At 35.9% G+C, this 23,648-nt stretch overlaps 2 protein-coding genes across 3 annotated transcripts in view; one reads left to right on the forward strand and one right to left on the reverse strand.

The window, feature by feature from the left end:
- Positions 1–23,648, forward strand: part of LOC113492489 (phosphofurin acidic cluster sorting protein 1) — a 130,897-nt gene that overhangs the window by 80,936 nt on the left and 26,313 nt on the right. The window lies entirely within an intron of this gene.
- On the reverse strand, positions 452–15,994 carry LOC113492490 (probable NADH dehydrogenase [ubiquinone] iron-sulfur protein 7, mitochondrial). Its single transcript, XM_026869964.1, has 5 exons — positions 13,420–15,994; positions 10,995–11,250; positions 5,815–5,942; positions 4,112–4,337; positions 452–3,709 (listed from the first exon to the last, which is right to left on the reverse strand). The coding sequence occupies exons 1-5, from the start codon at positions 13,635–13,637 to the stop codon at positions 3,593–3,595; spliced, it is 945 nt and encodes a 314-aa protein (XP_026725765.1). The 5' UTR covers positions 13,638–15,994; the 3' UTR covers positions 452–3,592.

Genomic DNA, 23,648 nt, shown 5'->3' on the forward strand with positions numbered 1-23,648 from the left:
AGTCGACCACTCGGCTTACCGTGCTCTTGCTAAATCGTTAATTTTCAGTTAAATTTAGTTGCATTTAAATCTATTTTAGACATTTATATATAAACAGATTAGCAATTATCGCTTACATTTATTAATATTCATAGATTTACTATTAAATATTGGCAAGGAATTCCGATGATTCTGAACTGCGAACATGAATGGAACTTCTGCATCATCTAATGGCTTTATTGCACAATTAGTGAGTGCGTTAACCGCTTTTAGTCGACGCGACTAGTATTGATTGCGTGCGCTAATTTAATTTGCAGTTGTAATCAGACAATTATGAACTTTATGAGACAAATTACTAAGATTAATTCGCTTTATTTACTATTTGTGGTGTAGAAGATCATTATGAAGATGTATAGAAGTGAGTTTGATTTATAACTTTATGCACTTCGACCACGAAGCCTCGCAACCCCCGCAAGATCTCCGATATACGAAAAATATATTAGATTCGAAAAATACCGAACTATTTACTTATCCATTTATGTATTTAAGAAAAAACATGCAACATAAATTTCTAGTAAATGGTTGGGACGTCTATGACTTTGTAGGGCTTTGTCGCGTAAAACTAAAGTCTTCCGTAAACCACCCACACAAAATATAATTAAAATTGGACTGGAATTTAGATTAACCTAAGACCCAACGAGCTCCCAGCACTTAATATATTTTTCTTCTATTTTCGCCCAGTAATATAAAACCTTTTGAAGCGTCGTCGTAATTATTCTTATTCTTAACAGTCTCATTACGTGCATAAGACACGTACACCGCTGTGTACAGGGTGTTGTCAGGAATATAAATGATACCCATTTTTATGATGTATTTCGAACGTAACTCGTCAGCGTTTGTTAAGCACATCGTTACGTTTAAAGTGTGTTTTTTGTAACATGCTGTAAGTTAAGGTGTTGTAATTGTATATTTTATCTTGTGAATACATTTTGTATATATTACGTGATTTTCATCTCCGGGAATCGCGGTAGTTTACAACACTTTCTTACATGATTCACGGAAACCGACCCAACCCCAGCCTTCTGTTTCGTAGTAAAGGACTATTTAGGGTATAAATATGCTTTTGAAGTCTTTGGATATTTGGTATGAACATTATTCTCACAAGGCTTGATCCTTGATATTAGTAAAACACAATTCAATTCAGACCTATAATTGGTCGAAAATTATCCAAGCCATTTGATAATGCCCCAGAATATCTAGCCTAACCGCTCCTTAGCTGTCCTAATAAATAACATAAAACGTCGTTAGACCTAAGTCTCTCTAATAAACCCAAATGGTGCCTACAGCCTTTCCACATACATCAATAATGTGGGCAGAGCCGGCCAGTCCGCGGGCTCTCATAAAAAGTTACTGCTACGACCTATTGTTCTCTAAGAATGTGCAGAAAGGGTACTTTAAATGAAAGATGATTCTTTAGCCCTAAACCTCTTTGCACAGATGTTCTCAAGTATCAACTATTTAGACCTATTTTAACTAGATTTATTTTTATTATCCTGACTATTTTTATGTGTAAAATTTGTATGATACGATCATTAATGACTTCATGAATTCTAATATCAAGACAAAACTTAAACAGATTACCTTTTTTCCATCAACAAAAACCCCTACAGGTATTTGAAACTAGAAGACAGTTATTATTTTACCTTAAGAGAAACTTAGCAACTAAAACTTAAACTAAATTTCAAAGCAAGCGTGACAATAATTAGGCAACAATTACTTTTGTTTTGTTTACCGCAGTGCTTTATTGTTTCTAGTCCTATCCCCTATCTCCTGAAATAACACAAGCTGAACATTTTAAGCTGCATTTAATATTGAATTTTAATCTAAGTTAAAACCGTTAAAACTGGCACGGTAGTTAGTAGCACGTTATCACAATTAGTGACATTTGCCGTGAGCGCAACTCAGGCCATTGTCCACGAACGCCCTAATAACCTGCTTCCTTACATTTTCACTACGTACTTCATTAAACGGTGAATACTCTTGACTGGACTACAATCGAAATCCACCACTATCGTACTGAGCTGGGTTTACAACTGTAACATTTCTCACAAAGGTTTATTCTCCGACCCTTGAATAATTCGTTTATTTCACTTCAATGACCCTTTTACTTACGAATGCCAGTTTTGCCATATTCTCCTTTATCGCATCTTCGGTATTTGTCAATAATCCAGGATACATTTCTTTCTTTCATGTAACTGGTAGCACGTGTAACTTCCCCCTCAATTCCAACTGATACAAGAATTTATTTCACATTCACGTAGTTCCTTTCTTTTCTTTTCCATTGCCGATTAGATACAGTATCGACGTATCCTATAAATGTCTGGGTGTCTTCCAGGGCGTTAAGCTTTAAATTCCATTAGGTGTTGTGTCTCCATAAATACTTCTTACATGGTCCGGTATTCATGAGGGCGAACGTGTAGGCTTCCTATTACAGTGTCAGCTTCGATCAGACTTTATAGCTGAAGTTAACCTAAATATTATGGCATTATGAGGTCCTAAATATCGGTTATTGACGTAAATTGCCTCTATTGTTGCTTCACATTGCTTTGTTTGAGCTACTGCCGTTTCTCGGTAAGTGGTGTATAGGGCCTGTTTTGGAAATCGTTGGTTTACTGGCACAATCAATATCAATGTAAATGTTAATTATAGAATGAACTTTATTGACCCGAAGTCCTTAATCATGACCTGACGCAGTGACAGGGTCGTGAGTCGAACCCAAATATTATTAAACAAAAAATGCTATTATCAACTAAGACATAGTAAAATTACTTCAATGGCTTGATAATGTAAAAATCCTTCATGAAATAACCTTAGTAACAAAAAACATTTAAGTCTCAATAGAATAAAAGAAAAATCACATTAAAGACACGTCGATACTAAAAAGCTCGTGTCAGAACATAAATAACATATAAAAGCATCCGTTTGGACAAAGGTACAGACAGCGATGTTTCTCAGCACGTGGTGGACGTGACCTGTGCGCTGACTAGGAACGACCTCTTAATGCAAGACTCGAAGCTGTGAAAGTGAAACATTACACCCAGTATAACGCTGTCCCTCTTCCACAATGACAACAGTTGTACTTTAAGACATTCACAGTACAACTAAAAACACCTAAGACGGGAACATATAAATATATATAAGTCTTTTTATAACGCTCTGATGCTGAAAGCGTTTGAAGTTCTTGTATGCTGCTGAGAGCTGATGTCGAAGGGAAAAATAAACTTTGACATAAAACCGTATTAAGTTTTCTCCATTGAATCGTATTGTATACAGAAAAGCTTTCTATTCAGTGTCGCCTGTTAGTTCTATAAAAGCTCACACTCGCTTAGTTGAATACGAATTCATAGAAATATCTATCTCGGTAAATACTTTCATATTTAGAATTACTTAGAATTTCCTGTTCATATCTCTTTTCGTACCTATATTGAGTTTTGTCTTACATTCTCACGACAACTTTCGACCTTAAAGAAAATATAATTAACCCATCCAAAAAACTTTATTACAATTGAAATAAATACGAGATATTAGAAATAGATATGAAAAACTAAACAATTTAATTTCGGTACCATATTTGACAGACTCTCATGCGTTTCACCTTCTTCTGTAATAACAGCATGGCGTACAGGAGCGCTTCGGCTGTGGGTGGACATCCTGGCACGTATATGTCCACCTGGAACAAATCCAAATAAATAAATACCATCAATCTTTATTAGATTAAGTCTCGATAGTATCGCCGGCACGCCGTAAAGTCTGCTAGCCCTACATTTTCAATTCCCAGTAAGCTTTCTTCTCATTCATGTTTATCAGCTCTATAAATTCTAATTCTTGAAATAAGTTTACACCAACATGTTTCCGTGTATATTCAGATTCGATAGAATTGGGAATAGATTGCCAACTGAGATTTAATGATTAAGATTGTAAACGCATTGACCTCCAAAGTGGTTCACCCATCTCTTAATCAATGCATGATACAAGAAAAAATACTGATAACGTACCGGTTCGGCTTGACATAACACTAGCAACATTAAAGATTTGGATCGGCTTCTTCGTAATTTTAAATAAAGAGACTTACCGGTATAATTCTATCAGCCCCACGACACGTGGAGTACGTGTAGTGGTAGTACCCTCCACCATTAGCGCAGCTCCCCATTGACACCACCCACTTCGGCTCCGGCATCATGTCGTAGGTCTTCCTCAGGATCGGCGCCATCTTGTTAGTGACAGTACCAGCTATGATGATCACGTCAGTCTGTCGGGGAGTGCCGCGGAACACCATACCGAAGCGATCCATGTCGTATCTAAAGAAATTGGTAGAAAACTGATATTATTCTGCCAGAAAAAATATTGAGATAAATTATTCCCACAACTAAGCCACGACTAAGCTGCCTAATTCGTTTTGGGTTTCCCCGAAATATAATCTAAGAAATAAGAAACAGGTATTTTTTGGGATAAGACAAGTTTATCATTCATTATTGTCATATTAGAATTAACTTAAACAGAATTCTGAGAAAACGAAGGTTTTCTGGGCTTCTAAGATTTAATGTAATCATCGTTGTTTAGCATTGACATTTGGCGAAAAATGTCATGTCTCAACCTTTAGGTCAAGTCATGGTTATCGAGAATCTTGGGAACGTCGGTTATATAACAATAGCATTGTTTGCGCGAATTCTTCATCGTAACCTTTGTAGCTCCTCCTATTTTAATGTCACGGAAAAGTTTACAAAGCATCTGAATAATGTAGCGTTCTTTTAATTTAAAACGAAAGGGACAGTTGGCAAAGAATTGTCTCGCTCCGCTTATTTAAGGTATTCATCGTTTTATTAAGGTTCCTTTGTACAAATACTTTTTTGTGTAAAATGTAAATTTAATTAGAACCGGCGGCATTTTCGTGAGTTGGAATTACTTTCAATTTGTAACGGAATGCGTTGTTGTAATTGAAGCTGCGGTAGTCGAAGGCTTCTCGTATTTTTCACTGAGTAAGAATTCTGTAAGCGAAAACAGGCCTTTATCATTTATTTAACAGGCTTTTAAAACTTTTCTAGTAACTTTTGGATCTCGCTGGACATTTTCACTCTCACACTGCACACCCATCTGGCACAGAAATCAATGCATAATTCTCAAATGTACATTTCAATTCTAAATCGCTTTGTGAAATAATGTCGTGAATTAAACTGCTCAGGTGAAGGTTAGGCTCCAGTAATTGAGCCCATAAATCTCCTATTCAGACTCTAGGTGTCGCAGATTATACGTCAATTACGCAACAAGTAGGTGCATTAACGTATAACGAGATGCAATGGAGCGTGACGATAACCGCGCCTCCGCGTGCCTCGCCGTACCTCGGTCTGCCTCGGCTTGTATACCGTACCCGTATCAGTTACGCGGTTAGCGTCCAATCGGATATTGTATTATGCCAAGCCGTGGTAGAGCCGCAGTGGTCTCGTTTAATTACGATCGATTGGCCTAGTAAAGTGTTTTTAATGGAAACAGTTTGGTACTACAATTGAATTTGTTTTTTCGAACTTTATATTTTTATATACTTCATTTTAGAAGTTAAAACCCAATCTCCTAAATTCACCCGTTTTGTAGCTAAAGTACGAACTGTCTGTGCCTTGGCTAAAGGCCAGTCAACTGAGTTTTCTTCCTATCCCCGTGCAATCCTGAATCTTGATAACTGTCTATAGAAGCAATTATGCGTAACGAGTGAGACTAGGCCACTCCAAGACTTTTATGAATGGTTGACTAATAAAAGAAGAAATATAATATGTCTTGAAATACCTGGGTCCAGCATAATGCATCATCTCAAGAGCACAGCATGCGAGGCCGAAGGTCAAGGGCCACAAGGAGTTCTTTCTGCCCCAGTTGAGGATATCGTCCGCGCGGGCGATGACCCACTCCACCGTTGACTGGAAACATAAAAATAACTTTCTAATAAACCAAAATTAACCTGTAACCATTCATTTGCCTGACAAAAAATAGGTTTAAATTCATATTGCTAATATAACTTATTGAGCTTCTGGTCAATAATCTTTAGACCACTACTTTTATTTCAATTAATACTATCATCAGGACAAAATAATGTTTAGTCAAATCCCCAGCTTTACCTCTCAAATACCATTTTACCATAAGCTTGTTATTACAAGAGTTTTACGTTCGAGTATCTCATTCGAATGCAATAATATTAATGTTTGTGGCAAACCAATATTAATATTGGTAATTTTATATGAACGTATCGGGTTCTCGTACGGCCCAATGAATGGAAAATACGTATTGAAAATGGGAAACTGGATTTTCGATTTAAACTCAATTAAGGTGGAGATTTGAATGTCAGCAAATAATATTAATAAAGGAATCGTTTTTGAAATATTTTAGGAGTATTCTATTTTGTTTCTGACAAACCTCATTTCTCTGCTCTTTGTTATTGATTGATTGTTAAATGATTCATCTCGCACATTCCAGGGGAACAATCGGTTAATTGAGCCGAAGTCAAAATCACATTAAAATATATTGTGGGTGATACCACTACCTAGATTACCAATTCAAGATACACACATTCGATATTTGAGAATTAACGATCAGACAATGAAGACACGTCTATCGAATATTATAACATGCCTAAGAATTTGATCGTCATTGAACCTACAAGTCATCGAGCGAACATTCCAGGTATTCGGCTTTTGAACTACACAGTACTTATGTATCATTCAGGAATGCTATATGCGCGCACGGACGTGTCTGACGTCGTGCGGCGTAATGCGTTCTTTATGATAAAAGTGCTCAGAGCTCAGAGAAACTGAAAACTTTACTTGAAGATGTATGAGCTTTCTAAACAGGACTGGTGCTTTGTGGAAATGTATTTTCTCTACCTGCATCTTTAAAACAATAAGAATGATAGTAGAACGCATGATTGTTGACCGTGCATATCAATTCAAACGGCATGCATGAATGCAGTCTACGCGAGCGTATTGGCGAAATGTTCGTCATTCATTTTATTACACTCAATACTAACTGCCAACTTTAAAATACAGAGAAGTAAATAGAAGTTGTACGGAGGGTACTCGTGTGTGTCACTATTAAGAGATGGCGATCAACCTGAGCATAACAAGTTAGGGGGATTGAAATCAGTTGTATTCAATGACTAACCGAGAATTTTTTTTATATCTGCCGGCATTTTTCCATAATAACGAGCCAAAATTCTATATACTTTACAACAGAATAACACGAGTACTTTTTGCCACACTAGTTTTGAAACTACAGCTGTAAAGGCATTTCCTATAAAAGTCTACATTCTACGCTGCCAATATTCGGCCAACTATTAATGTATAGACACATAGACATTCGCAATAATGAGTAACAAGCTTCCAGTGACGTCACAGATTCCTGTAGGATTACTAATACGTTTCCAGGAATATTACTGACTGTTTACTAGAAGCTTCGTATGAACAAACAGACTAACGAAGCGAGAGAAAGGACAAAGTTAAATTAATTGTTCGAGAAAGTTCCAGAGTTGGGTAACCGTGTTTTGGAAATTAAGAGTAAATTAATCATCCTTTTAGATACACGTGTCTTCTAAATATTACCTTTTTATGTTTACCTTTATCAACATAATATTTGGGTCTAAAAATGGCATGTAATTTGGGGTTTTCGGAACTCGATTATTGCTTTTTAAAACAGCTTTTTTTTTTAGTTATTATAGATATACGATTTAAAGTGGCAGATCCATGTCCTTCCTTGGGAGTTCAAGCTTCCACCTGCGAAATGTTATTGATACCGGTGGAGCAGTTTATCTGTGATATTTTTCTTAAACATCAATTTTTATCATAAGGTTTCAAAGCTAAACAGATAGATATACACATATACGTTTTTTGGTAAAAAAAAAACTAGTATTATGTAATTTACTTTTTATCTTAGTTTCATTTATAAAATCGTTGAACACAATGTAAGGTAGTTACTCCAAATAGCCCTGTATTGCAGTCTGGTGACCTGATGTTAGTCCCGGACCTCAGTCGATGTCCGCCAAACTCAATCCTCTCAGTAATTGGAAACTGAATAGGGTTGGCGCCGTAAAACCTTATTATTTTTCCAAAGGAGGCTTAATATCGGTATTTCCCAGAAAATGTGTTTTTAGGCGGGCGGTCTTGTTGCTTTTTGTGTAACCTTAGATTCTCTAATTAATAAGTCTGCGTGTTTTAATTCATTATTAATTATACATATTTCTTCTATTCCTTTTCGTCCGTCTAACATCAGTATTGAATTTTTAGCACATTAGATTTGACGTTTATACTTTTGTTTTCATAATGGAGGCTGTATCATGGCTCTTTGTAGACTGGAAAATAACATTTATTTCGTATAAATCAATTTTCGCTGCGACAAAGAAAACCTTCGACTTCGTAAACACATAGAATGTACACATAGTCTGTACGCATGGCTCTTCATGCATACAATGATTTTACATTAGTCACAGCATGGAATTGCACGTCCCTACATACTAGGCCTACATTCAGTAGCACCACTTCCAGGGTGCGTAGTGATTCAGAAACGTATTACCGGCCGGATCCCGGGATCCTCGTTTAATTTCTCTTTCAATCCGGCGCCGTTAATCCGGTATTATCGTCGTGTAGCCGGATGTAATCTCAACACTAGACTAGGATTCCTAAAGACTTAATATTTCTATTTACTGTAAGTTCTGAATTGCAGATTCTTATGCCTGTCCGTTTTTTAAGCAAACGCTATTATAATACCGGGCTAGCAAGTTTAATACTGTATTGTATGTTTATTTTTTCAACTACTTTTCCGACCATCTTTCAAAGTCACTTCTCCTACATCCATAAATATTATCGAAAATCACATTTTTCAGGTTTAAGAAGTGAGTCTTAAATATACGTAATTTATAAGACTACATCATAAATCAGAAGCAACTCAAGTATCTGAGGGCTTATTGTGCTTTATCGCGAAGTACTCTTTGGTTACCGAGGGCAATCATTAATTGTAGTTCATTGCCATAAACATGGTGTGCCAGTCTAGTTTCATGATCAGAAACGAGAGAAATGAAAATTAAAAAATATGAAGAAAATAAACATGTGGCCTTCTTAGCGGTTTCAGAGAAAAAGGCTCTGTATTTTAATATTACAAACATAATGTTATGTTTTTATTTTGAACGCCCCTTACGCTTTCAAACTCAACTTTTTCTTTTTCGTAACTCGATATTGAAGCAATTGAATGCCGATGTAGTAACACTTTGAATACCCCATTAAACCGACTAACAGCCAAGTCTGGATAATGCCAAACACAGCAATAAACCAGCCCCGGGCAAGAACAAAGCGTTGTTCAATATAACTACAATAAATAATAAACGTTGTATTAATAGTTTATAATTATGACTCACTTCTGTTTCATCCGCGATTTACCGCTCCTTCCCGGAATCCTTTTTGTAACTATAAACTACATATACATATATGTACGGTTGGAAGAACGCATCTAATTTTGTCAAAAATTGTGTGTAAAGAAATTGTGATTTATTGGTGTCTGCATTGTTTTGGAAAATGGAGCATATTGTACAATGACATACGCAATTATTTGATTCAACCACTCATTATATTCAATCTTAAGGTGATAGACCGTTTCTTTTTCTTCTATGCTGTCTGTAATATTCCACATACATTTAAATGTATCAGGATATTTTGTCTTGATAAATAATCACGCATTATCCATAGCATATTATTTTATAATTTCAGACAAAATTTTTCCGTTCCATAGTTTTAGGAGATATCATAATCCGGTGTATTCATATATTGCAACTTAGACACGTGAAAACAACATACGTTAATTTCGGACACATGGTTTTAGTTCTCAAATTTTGAATGAAAATCCTTAATTTATCATTAAATTATTAAGAAACGTATTATTATTCACTGCATCAATAGCAATACGTCACGATTTACGGCAGTAATTCACAGCAGGTCCCTATCTAGTTATTTACAGATCAAATAGGAGAAATAACGAAGACTGTCGTCACTATATATTCGTGTACCAGATATAAAGTATATTAACACTATAACCGACTAAACCCAAAGCCGGCCAACGTACTATATATCAAAAACTAATAAGCAATATCATAATCGGATACAGCTATCGTAAATATATTTTAGTTCGCGGTGTAGCCGTGGTATCCTCTGTCGTATTCCGGCAACCTCATATATCAACCGTGTCACGTTATAAATTAACCTAAGTGAACTACAGCGACTGATATAATATAGTGTTGTAGTTTTTGGACTAGGTAGTGATCAGTATCAGTAGGACTGTAATCAATTGTATGCTAAAATTGATTAATTTAGACCATCTCTGATTTGATTTTGCAACTATCTCTTATCGTGATTATACATATATTTGATTGTTCAATCAAAAGGTTCCTCAATGTAAAATATTGTAGCTAATATTTCTTTAAAGACGTAAATGGCAGCTAAGTTCAATAGAATAATATTCGAGAAATACATGTTGAACCATTATCCCAAATGTGTTTGCGAAACGAAAAACGTTCGTCGTTTTGTACACAGTATTTGTGCAGTATGCCATTTGCTCCTTTTATACTTTCAATTCTGAATGTAAAGTTTGTCCTGAGAGCACCCAGTACCCGCCTCTTAGTTCAAACGGGAATATAAAATTTTGCTCGAGTTCGCGAAGAGATTGAAGCAGATTTAGTTCAGCATGGATTTTTGTATAAAAGCGTCGTGGAGCTTGTAAAATTATTATATCACGTCGACTCTTTATTTCCCTTAAGATTTTATGCAGTAAGTCTTTTATAAGGTTCTTAAAAAATGTAGCAAAACTTACGTCAAGACACAACCAACCTTACTCGTAATAGTAAGAAAACTTCTAATAGTAACAGAAAACCACATTCAATGCATTATTTGCTTTATTAAAATAGCTCCGAAAATTTCCAAATCATTCAAAACATTTACCTGTCCCGGGTAGTGGAACGGCGAGTAGCGCCGCACTTCGTCCATGGTGTAGCTCTTGGTGCCGTGCACGAACACCGGCGGGATCTTCCTCGCCTTACTCTTCGCCGCCACCGCCTTAGCATCCTTCCCCTTCTCTTTACATGCCACCTCCTTGGACTCCTTCTTCAGAACCACAGCAGTGCAGTGTATCTGACGGACACCCCCCCACGCGTTCTCGTTGCTCGGAAACACAAGACTCTTGAAACTCTGTTCGTTTCTAGGAAACAAAGACAATTTTATAAATTATTTACGCCTAAGGGCTTTGTTATTTAAGATGGTTGAGGTTTGTTTTCGTTTACGCAAAGTTTCTTGAACAATAGCCTTGACTTAATTTGTTGAAGCTGAGTTAAAGTGAATTTATGAATAGTTGTGTTTACAACAACATCGTTTTAGATGGACCGAATGTTTTAACACTTGTTTAAACTGTTAGAATGTTTCGGAAAGTACCTTAGAACTTCGCGGTAAATATAAAACCAGCTAATGGTTTGGAATTTATGTTTTGAATTTAACAATATCATTTTGAAACTTCTAGTTAGTCACCCAACTAGGTCCACTCCTGGCTATAGGCCTCCCCCGAGTAGCGCCACAACACCGCATTAGGCTCAAAACTTAAAGATATCAGGCACACCCTTCTGCCTAATTGCACACCAGATTGTCAAAGCGACCAAACCTCAGACCAACGTCAAGATATCTAAAGAACACACTGTTAGATGTACTTTCTGTGTAAGCTATGCCGCTACTTGTGGTAGGTAAAACGTGATACACGCGGCCCTGCTGCTGACCCCGGTAAGCTTGTAATATGAACCAGGCTTTGTCTTGCATTTAATAAATAGAAAAAGGCATTTTCATCACTACCATAATAGTAGTATGTAGTTTTAAATTAAATTGATGGTAGTGTATTTATTTTTCTATTTAAGCAACCGCGTGGATGTTGGTTATTAAGATCCTCCAAACCAAATTATTTAACACTAGCTTTTCGCCCGCGGTTTCGCCCGCATCGAGGTCGGTTAACAGACAGACAGAAAGACAGACAGAGTTACTTTCGCATTTATAATATTAGTAGGGATTATTAAACTAAGTGTTCGATCATTAAGAAATAACTAAGCTAACATATTTGCTTTACATCATAACAAGTCCCTAATTCAAATAAATAACACCTATTTAACACTATATTTGGTTGTAATTCGATCTCGTTATTAACATGAAACCGAACACGATCAGACAACGCCATCCTAATTATATTTTAACGCTAATTAGTTTTGATTGCCTTCAGAAATCAATAGCTAGTTCGATGACACGTGCCGAAACTTGTTAACTTGTAATTTGTAGGTTATATGCCTTAATAAACATTATATGTTTCTAATATACATAGTATACACAAGATGAAATGGAATTGACTAAGGGTATATTGACCTTAGTATTACTTAGATTTTTGTGTAAAGTGCATTGATTGCGTGTTAATATAGTTTGGATTCATTCCCTTTAAAAGGAGATGAGTTTAAAAATAACCCTCAGTGTTAGTAGTACTATACTATTGTTTTTAAGAAAACATGTATTTCCAGGCCAAGTTTCATGATAGTGCTAATAAGGAGTTCTGCTTTTCGACAGTAGCCAAAGGAATCTAAAAAGTACTTATGAGTACACACAAACAAAAAAAGTCAAAGGTGAAAAGTAATCATAAAAAAATAGTCTGGAGCATTCATTATAGTTTTTTTCACTGTATACGTTAATATAGCAAAAATATAATGAATGGAGTGTCAGTGATCGTGAATCCTTGGCACTCGATGTGCCCTCGTTAGCGCGCGCGGAACGTGACAAGCAGCGATCATGCGATACTGGCGGATTCATTCTGATGTAACTCTGTATTGTATTGTAAATAGATAAAGATCTAACTGTGGAGTATTTAGTTATGATCATTTATGTACTTAGTTAAAGAACACGTGAATTTAAAAGTCATATTTAATCCCCGGTGCAAAGAAAAGGTGTTGAAAGTTTGAAGCCAATGTCTGTTTGTGCTGCAGTTTGTTGGATAAGCTCGAAAGTATTTACAGATTGAATTGCTGTTTTACGTGACAGGGATTTTTTATGGTGTCCTTTGATTTTTTGAATCGTAATCAGTTATAGAGTTTTAAATGAACAAAAGCATAATGTGGTATAATTTATAACATCAATTAGATTAGTACCTTGTTTCGGTATTCCCAGAACGTGTCTGAACAAAAGTTTTGCTTTCGAACTAGCTATCTAACACTATAATTCATTGAACGCTTGAACTGAAAGGCATTCCATTGTAAACAGTGTCTAAGCGCTACAATAATTGAGTGAATTATACATTGAAAAATGGTGTAACCGATATTGCTACAATAACATCGTATTATCTAATATTTACCTCATCAAGACATCCCTCAAAAAATGTCCAGAAACTCGTGACATAACTGTTATTCCAGAACTGTTTACGTAAGCAAAAAATATTTCGAGTACTGCTCGCTGGACCCAAAGCCGTGCATTTGACAATGACAAGCGACACATTGACAGGTCAACATTCGTTCTGAATTCGAAACTCGTTACGATATCGTAGCAAAAAGTTTTTAAGCATGTAGGTTTCATAAAGGAGTATTTATTTGAGTTCAGAAAACTTGGTCTTTCTGCAAGCAAATTGTTATTAACTGTTAATAAGTAACTTTATAAGTTAAAATGCTTTCAAAAGCAGGTATTTTCTAACGTAACGTGTAACTTCCTTTAACTACGGACCTAACTTTGTTCAGTTTGTAGTCAAAGGTATTTTTGCAGTCAAAGTAGTTCGTTTAACAGCTACATAGTCGTTTAGTTACAGCAATTAAGCGAAACTGTGTATTTTTTTAAGGAACTTTTATGTTTGCGTAATATGTGGAAAAGTATTATTAGATATTAGTGGTCCATTGCATGGCAAAGGCCTCCCTGCCTTCATTCCCATTGTGATCAGCGTCTTTGGCTAACAGCGGTCAGCTCTGCGAAAGGAATCGAGCTGTTGCCGCCATCTCGACTGCGCCTTGAACTGTTCAAACAGTAATGAAGATTTCATCGTTATCATATTTGGTTCTGGATGTTTTCCTTCCTGGTTTTTTTTAAACGACGCAACGGAAACGTTTTACAAACATTCGTCACATGCACAAAAATACCCAGACTCAGTTCAGCAGTCATGGAACACACAAATGATGTCACACGTGGGGAGCGAACCCGCGACAAGTCGCACTCAGTGGGTTCGGCGCGGGGACCACAAACACTCGGCCATCCGTGCGATAACATCGTTGTTAGCTTCAAACAGTCATTACTGACACCGAAAAACTAGCCTGAGGTGAACCCCCGTCATTAAGAATTAACAACTTAGCCGCTATCGCGAACGCAAAACGTTTCCTGCAACTATGCAAACTATGATGAACATTTTCCATTATTTGGATTGCACATTAACACGGTAGGCTTGCAATGTCGTCGACCTCACTGGTCTACATAGATTGCAGCTGTGTGCAATTACCGCAGTGGGCTAGTGAGGGGCTTTCCTATGACGTGGCGGGAACTGGGGCAGGCATGCGCGCCCTAATGGCTTCCTCGGTAACACTTAGCGTCGCGGCATCGCTCGCGGATTGCTGTGCCAATTCTGACGAATGAAAAAATGCGAACTATATGTACATGGTGTAATGCAGACATATGAACGCAACCAAAATTATAATACCTTTGATTCCACTGACACTATTTTTGGTGGAAATATAAAAATTTATGTCAAAATACATCAGTTAAAACGTGACATATAAAAATGAGAACATATTCACATATTTCTTATTTCGTAACGTCAACGACTACAAAGCTTCAGTTGTGAAAATCTCACATTTTGAGCACAAAATTCCAAACTCATTTCGTTCTCCGCTGTTCGTGAATGTAGAAACTTTTCTTATTACATATTCTTTGCATCTTAAATTATTTGTTCATGAAATGTCGCAGACGTTTATTCTGACGTTCATACGCAAAAAACGTTGCGAGTTTAATTTGGAACGCGCTTTGAAAACGCTCATATACATTCTGAAACATGACAGTTAAATGTCCTTTCCGCAATATAAGTAGTACACGAAAATATAATATACTTGTAACGTGTAACAATGGGAACAGGTGTAACGGATATTGCAAATAGAGTAGAATTTTGTAGCGCCAGCTGCTGAATTATGTTCAAAATTCAAAAGCACCGGACTCAACAAGTTCCGAAGTTATTTACATACCCACATGTGTTGGTCGCTCAGACTTGTATAATATTTCTTGAATTCAGTACCTGCTTGCTCGGATATGTTTTGAAATTCAAAATGTGAAAATGTATTTCACAAGATATTTTTTATTTGGTTCAAATCATTAATATAGGTTTATACCCATTATTAGGGGTTTAATATAAGAATCTTGGTTATTAAATCTATGGAGTAAACGTATCATTTTGTTCCTCGCCTCATTAAATTGAGACGGTATTACTCAAAGCGGCTTATATCAAGGGATAGTTACTTAATACTGACTTAACATGGAGCAACGTAATTAGCGGAGACATTTGATCCTTATGCGTATATTCATATTGCTTGATCCCCGAACTGCATAGGTTAATAGGATAAGTACTCCTTAGTAGTAGAAACTGCTTATGTTTTAAATATTAATTTAGAAACGCTCACTGGCAACGAAACAGTTGCAACTGTCTTGCAAGTATCTTTCAACTAAAACAAAACGGTTTTGCTCCCAACATCTGGCAGACCATCCCTACTAATTTTACAATAGTGAGCACAAACTCTTATACTTCAGTAGTTTCATATATGATATCTATTGCTGTTGAATCGCATCTATGCACTCATGAAATTAATTTCAAGTATCTTTCGCAAAGCAAAACAATTACTACTTCTTTATAACTGGTAGTTGTATTTTTATACTCGGATAGCCGAGTGGTTGAGGTCAACACGCCAAATCCAATGTGCGCGTCGTGTCGCGGGTGTGTGATCCACGAATGCTTATTCTGAGTCTGGGTGTCTTTGTGCATGTGAGTTGTATGTTTGTAAACCCCCCGCGACACAAGGACAGAATTACTTAGTGCGGGAGTCGTTTAAAATAAAAAATATATAATAATAATCACTAAAGAATTAAATCTTTTTGTCGCGGGGCTTTCACAAACATCCAAATCTTATGCAGAAAAACCACCTAAGACTCCCAAACATCCAAGAACCTTACTCTTTCAAACTGTCGTCATGGAGTCTGTATTACGCATAAAATACTCTTTCCCAATATCTGGTTTTGTTATAAAGTTTTTCCATTGTGTTGAGCCCTTTCATTTTCCTCGCGAATCCTTTTCAAAGGGACTTTTCTTTTAGATATATCGTTCTTACATTTTATGAGGCCGTTGCCACAGTTTTTGTAGTGAAATGAAATACTTCGAGCGGTCGTTGTTTGATTTGTATCGTGTGATGTTAATGTCCTTTGTGTGAACTAGATTGAAATGTTCTGTTTCCTGCGTGAATGTAATTGTTTTCGGGGTTCAAGAACATTTTAATTTACTTTTTACCTTCATACTGAGAACAAATGCATGTAGAAATATGCAATTAATTAAATATTAAGGAGAATACAGATTATAGCTCCTTTATCTGTCACCAAGCCAAAAAATCTTTAAATATGTAGTTATTTCAGGTGACAACATATTTAATTTTTTGCCATCCTTTGGATCCTACTGCGGAATCTAAGCAAAATTCTTCCATAATTCCGTAACCTACAATTCTTCTAATCAAATTAACACTTTCATGTTCCTAAATTACAACCAGAACAAAAGCTAAGCTTAAAAATTCAAATATTTTTACCTTATTTAAGCAATAGTTGGACAGGAATTATGAGGGTAATATTACTTTCTTGCATCCATAAATACGGGCGTTACACCTGTGACCTGGCCCAAGTTCCCCTTTAAGACTTGCCCAATTTTTGCCGTCTCGCAATTATGTAGCTGGCGATAAATCCGACTGAAAAACCCATTATAGAGAAAAAAGCTTTCTAAGCTTCTACGAAAGTATATAATATTTATTTTTTAAGCTTTGTAATGTTTTTTTACGTGGAAAATCAAATATCAACGAAATTAACGTTATTGAATGACAATTTCCTTCAGATTGTTCTGAAACACATTTAATTTATTACTGTCTGAGTGGTAAATGCTGTTTCTAACGGTATTTTTATTGGTAACATTAAGACACAAATCAGTATCACAGTGAATTTCGAAACATAAAATTTATTAAAAAATATCCATCGCTCACTTTATTCCCGAACAGACATATTTCATGTCTCAATTATTTTGCTGTCACCTAAACACCGTGAAGAGTGTGTAAATAACATACATTGATAGCTGTGCACTCTGTATGATTACAGCATATATACAAATATAATATCTGATGTGACAGATGCACACGTGCTCGCCCCACGGCAATCCGCGAGGGATTGAATCCATCCCGTGAAGTCATTATTTTATGTAAATCATAAAATGTTTTTATTTATATTGAATATTTATGTGTCACTTGATAAATGTGATTTTAAATTAACGCGTCGCAAAATGTTATTTTAACTTTTACATACAGTCATTGAAAGTGCTACTCGTATACACGAAGATCTTATAAAAATGATAAATATAGTTAGTGAATTCAATTTGTAAACAAACAATACTTTACTGAGAAGCGTTCCTTAATAGCCGTTTATATTTAATTGTTGGATGAACAATGGCCATAACATTTAAATAAAACTTTTAACTTAAACATTGCGGCTAATTTGAAACTCTGCCAAGAACCATCTCTTCACCTTCTCACACGTTACGACGACCCTTATCAAAACTTTCTATTAGACCTCTTAAGTTGGTCGCATCACTAGCAGGTCTCATTAATATTAACCAGGCACCCTTCAGCCATGTTTACCATAAACAATTATACTTTCCCCTCGGGAACTAACCGCATCTCTGCTTATTACTTGTTTAATTGGAACCACTTGATAAGCACTTTGTCGTGAGCAATACACGGAGTTTAATCACGGTTCTAAGGGTCCGTTCATTAGGATATTTTGAATAGAAACAGTTTTAAACGCGTTTAAAAAAGTCGTCTTAAAAATATTCCGGTTTTTGACATTTCACCTCCCTTGAATAGTACCTTGGAGGCAATTACCGTAAAAGATAAACTTTATTTTAATAACAGCCTTAATTCTTTGTCAAATTCACTCTTCTCTACGTATCTATAGGACGTATATTGACTGCACGGATAGCCGAGTGGTTGAGGTCAACCCGCCAAACCTACTATGCGAGACGTGTGACGGGTTCGATCCCTACTTAGGACAAGCGTTTGTGTCGTCCACAAATGTTTGTTTAAGGATTAAGGATTTTTTTTATGTATCAGCGAGAGATTTTTGCGATATCAAAATATTATTTAATTGTTATGCAAATGTTATTTTGACAGCAATAATACATTTACCTACCGGTTTATAAAATCGCTGCCGGTCTATGTAAACAGTGCCTAATAAGATGCTGCAAGATCCGTTCATGATACGTTTATAACCTAGTTTGGTGGTTTTGTCCTCATTCTGAACCAAAGAGGATCAACGCTAATTATATTTATCGCTGGTCGTGCTCCAACTTGATCGAGTTTTCAATCACAAATGAATAAGAGGCTATTATGTTTGGTTTTTATTACTTAACGATTTGTATTGCTTATCTATATCTACACTAATATTTAAAGCTGAAGAGTTTGTTCGTTTGAACGCGCTAATCTCAGGAACTACTACTAAAGTCCATTCATCGAGGAAGGCTTTAGGCTATAAACCATCACGCTGCGACTAATAGGAGCGAAGATACAATGGAAAATGTGAAAAAAACAGGGCAGGTATAAATCATAACTTATATCTAACTCCTACCCACGGGGACGAAGTCGCGGGCAACAGCTAGTTTGTAATAAATTTGGGGAGGCCTATGTCCAGCAGTGGACTACTAAAGGCTGATGATGATGATGATTTGTAATAAGCTTAATACTTTATTACAGATTCCGAAAAGGTCTTGTTTTGGTTCTAATGTAAGCTTTTTTAAGAATTTGCATTGGAAATGCAAACGAAAGCCAAGGAAGATGCCATAAAATCTCTTTTGTATATCGCTCTATTTAAAAACCTAACTTAAATCTATTCTGCTTTTAAATTACACCTCCGTATATATCTCAATAAAAAGTTCGTCCTATATAGAATCTAATACTGCTAATAGTAGTAACGTTTTCCATAATGCTATTACAAATAATTACAGTTCTTCCGCTTCCCTTTGTTTGTCATCTAAGCAAACAACACAGTGACAGAAACACATTTTACGTAACAATATAACATTCACTAATTACAATGATTATTGTTTTGAATGAACGAGTATTATTAATTGATCCTTGTTAATTGAACAATCTGAACATAGCAATCAACGAATCAGAATCTATACTAATCTATACTTCTATACTTCTATACTAATCTATACTTCTATACTTACTAATATATAAAGCTGAAGAGTTTGTTTGTTTGTTTGTTTGTTTGTTTGAACGCGCTAATCTCAGGAACTACTGGTCCAAATTGAAAAAATCTTTTTGTGTTGAATAGACCATTAAACGAGGAAGGCTTTAGGCTATAAACCATCACGCTGCGACTAATAGGAGCGAAGATACAATGGAAAATGTGAAAAAAAACAGGATGGGTATAAATCATAACTTATATCTTCTTCTACCCACGGGAACGAAGTCGCGGGCAACAGCTAGTTTAATTATAATTGGCGAATGAGCTCCAAAATAATAGAGGTCCGATTAATTTATTGATCAAAAGGAAATTAGACGTGTGTAATGATTCAGATGTTTTTGTTTTGCTTCTAATTCTTTGACTTAATTAAGAATTATATTTTTTGTCACCGACTTTAAATTCATAAGATTTATATTTTAACTAAAGACAGACCGCCAACAAAAAAATACATTACTGTACGTAATATATCCCGTCGCTAATTAAACTTTTCCACTTTCCGTCTGAATACTTACTAAAGTATAAAATATTTATCTTAATAACACAGCCTCATTTAAAACTGAATTGCCTACTTCCTTCTTAGCTATTTGCCTTATCACTTTCCTATTTCCAATCTAAACTACCAATGGAGTAAATAACGAACGTTCTAGTCTTAAACAGTCGGTGAAAGGCCAGAATGCAGATCATAATGATCTAGATGCAGGTGACCATACACCTACCACTGTTTCTTATAATGCGACCGAATATTTGTTCGAGAGAGATGGCGCTCTACGCTGCCTATTGCTCCGTCTTGCTTCCACAGCTACAGGGGTCTTTTAATTGTGTCGGTAGGCTTTCATAGCCCGAGTGCCATAAACGTCGGACGTGCACGTTCCGGCCGGCTTTCCCTTCCTGGCGACTTGAAACAGGGCTGCCAGGGGTATTAAACTAGAGTAGGTATCTAGGGTTGTCAGGGATAAACAATTTGTTTATTTGTTTAAACTTTCACGTGCCATTGTGGATAAGGCGTGTTTATTGCTGCAAAGCATTACCTACCAGTTAAAATTTCATTTCGCAACGTATTATTAAACATCTTCAAGGAGGAAATGGAAGAGGATTCGTATGGTTTTTGCAATCCCTGGTGTAAAAGTTTAAGCTTGGTTTAAGACGAATGTGGTAAACTTTAGTTCGCAAAACACTTTTTGACAGCTACATTTTGCGAAACTTTCAAAGCGGTTAGTGGTATTTTATGCCGTATCTATAGGAAATCTGCCCCTAGAGATATGTAACGGTGGTAGTAAGAGCTAATAGGATAACAAATTTTTGAGATTTTTGAAACGATTGTATTTTATGGAGAAAGTACATTTTTTGAATCTCTTATCTAACGCGAGTTCATTTCAGGCAGCAACAAAATGTAAGACAACCTAAGGCATTTTCAATTAGCCTATAAGCTTGTCTGTCCCCTGAGTTTCATCTTATTTTCTTTCCAAAGCTTACCGTACGTAAATTAAATTGTGTTTGGAAAGTTATATACATAGAACAAAACCATCAAGTTTTCAATTATCTTTTTCTTTTTATTTGATAAGTAGAGCTTGAAGCGATACAACGACAAAGTATAATCCCACAGACTGAATAACTTTGAAGTAGCTCCAGTTATAAAAACACGAGATTTGTTTGGATACCACTGACACAGGCCGTTGACACTACTATACTTTTATTAGAAAAATAAAATTCCAGTACGTCTACTCTAATTAAGGGTTCAAGTACATTAAGAATGTTTTTACAATTCATCATGATGTTTACGTTTCATTGACCCCGGTCATTCCCGGTCAATTGTGAATTAAGTGTGTTTTTGAGGGTGGAATGTAGACCCAAAAAGGCTGTAGTTGATAGTGTAATGAAAATTAATCCGTCACTCGATTTTTAACAATAATTACGTATGACATAATTAATGATGAATACAAATATTACACCTAGAAACCATGTCCATTAAAGAAAGCAAAAAATTTGTAAACATATTTGATTAAGGTCAACAAAAAACAAAGCTTAATTTCCGCAACAAAAAGCTAAATCCTTCGCTTAATCAAACCGTCATGAAACTACGCGAAACGGCGCCCGACAAACGGTTACTGCCGTGGTATGTAAGTTTAATATCGCCAGGCTCGCGAGGGATGTACGGCTTCCGCACTTAATGTTACTGCCGCTTAGTTTTAAACAGGAAAACAAACATTAAGTTTAATCATGGGAAAAGTTTGCTGCTAGCCCTGCAGAACGCCATTAAACACTGCCTAGTTACTGGCTTGTACTAACGATTCCTTGCTATAGCGACTATAGCGAGCCCCATCACGTTAAGCTTGTATGATAGCTCGGATACCGCCCGATGGTTGGGTTATTGTTTGAAGAATTGTAAGTGGACTGGAAAGATTTGCCACTTTAGCGTTATAAGTCCTACTAATATTATAAACGCGAAAGGTTGTGTGTATGGATTTATGGATGGATGTTATTTCCTATTTCACGCAAAAACCACTCATCGGATTTAGACGAAACTTGGTACAAAGCCAGTTTATAACCAAGTTTAGCACATAGTTTTCATCCCGTTTGATCATTTTTTATTTGTAGCGGGTGAGCAATGTTTTTGTGCATAAATGTTGGGAAAATAAATAAACCACAATCAATTGTTCCAGTTATTTAAAATAGAGACCGCGTTCAAATAAACAAATTAATGACGTCCTGCATATTTCAGGGAAACGAACTTTTCATGCGATGCAAACATTTCTATGAATTGTGAAAACAATATGTGTGCTTTATATATAAATATAACCGCAATTTCAGTGACACGCGAATTACTCAATTCTGAGAATAACGTAGCTTTCAATTAGCTAAATTATCCAATATGAGATTAAAAAGTGTCGACAATTGCAGTAATAGCTTTCATATGTTAGGTTTGCAAGTCACCGTATTATTGCTTGTTTTAACAAAATATAAACAATTGACAAATTAAAATCTTTTTTAGTGTTCTGAACAGCAGTGCCTCAGTAATAGGGTGCCGCTTGCTTTGGGTTCGGCAAGTCATCGCTGTGTATCTGTCTGTCTCTTATGAACACAGATGTATTTTTGCTGCAACAACAGACACTAAAAATAAAGATAGAGCAATTAAGCAATGTTACTTTCATACACTTTTTCGTCATCTCACCGATTTCTTTCCTTAACCCTATTAGTATGAAACCCTTGGTCGTGAGTCCAAATCGCACTTGAACAATTTTTTAAACTCTAGGCCTTTTTCAACTGGTGAATAACCTCAAGATTTCCTTCACCGTCAGAAGCTTTTCATGTCAAAAGACCTGAGGAAATACTTCGTAACCAACTTAGAGATGAAATATAATTTATCGACTATTTATCTAGACCAACAGTAATAATAAACTAACGACCTGCACGTAATAAATTTATCTCTTATACACAAGACACGTGTGGTGTAAAGTTAGTTTGCAACTAGTCGGTCGACTAGCCTCGTGGGATACAGGGGAACGGGAAACTTATTGAACATTTGAACCCGGGTACACTGCGCCGCGCCGGTAGTCTGCTTTATTGCAATACATATATCTATTTACAACTTGGAGAGTCAGCTACAAAAGTCTATGGATATCTTGCTCTGTGTAGCCAAAAGACATTTCTAATTGTCAAATGTATGGAAATTAAATTTTATTTTGATTCTCCGTACATTCGAGCGTTTTCTATTTACGATTTTGATTGTAGTAATGATACTTGGTATAGAGGCTGATATACAAACTGTTATTAACTTTTCAAACATTGACAATATTGTTTTCAAAAGTTATTGGTAGATTCCTGGTGTTAATGGTTCAATTGTCTTCTGGCCCCTCTATACATAGAATTTCGTTGTGTTTTTGTCATCACATTAATTGTGCTTGAATTTTGTCGCTGACTGTACGAACAACGATAATTTATTTTAATGTTTTATCGATCTTAGCGGTTGACAACTACATTAGTAGCTTTGAGCTATCGTGATTTCCAACATGCACTGCATGTTAACAACCTTTGTGCCAATCAAAGTCGACTATAATTATATTAGAAAAGCAT

Source organism: Trichoplusia ni, chromosome 4 (assembly GCF_003590095.1).
Source record: "Trichoplusia ni isolate ovarian cell line Hi5 chromosome 4, tn1, whole genome shotgun sequence".
NCBI lineage: Eukaryota > Metazoa > Arthropoda > Insecta > Lepidoptera > Noctuidae > Trichoplusia > Trichoplusia ni.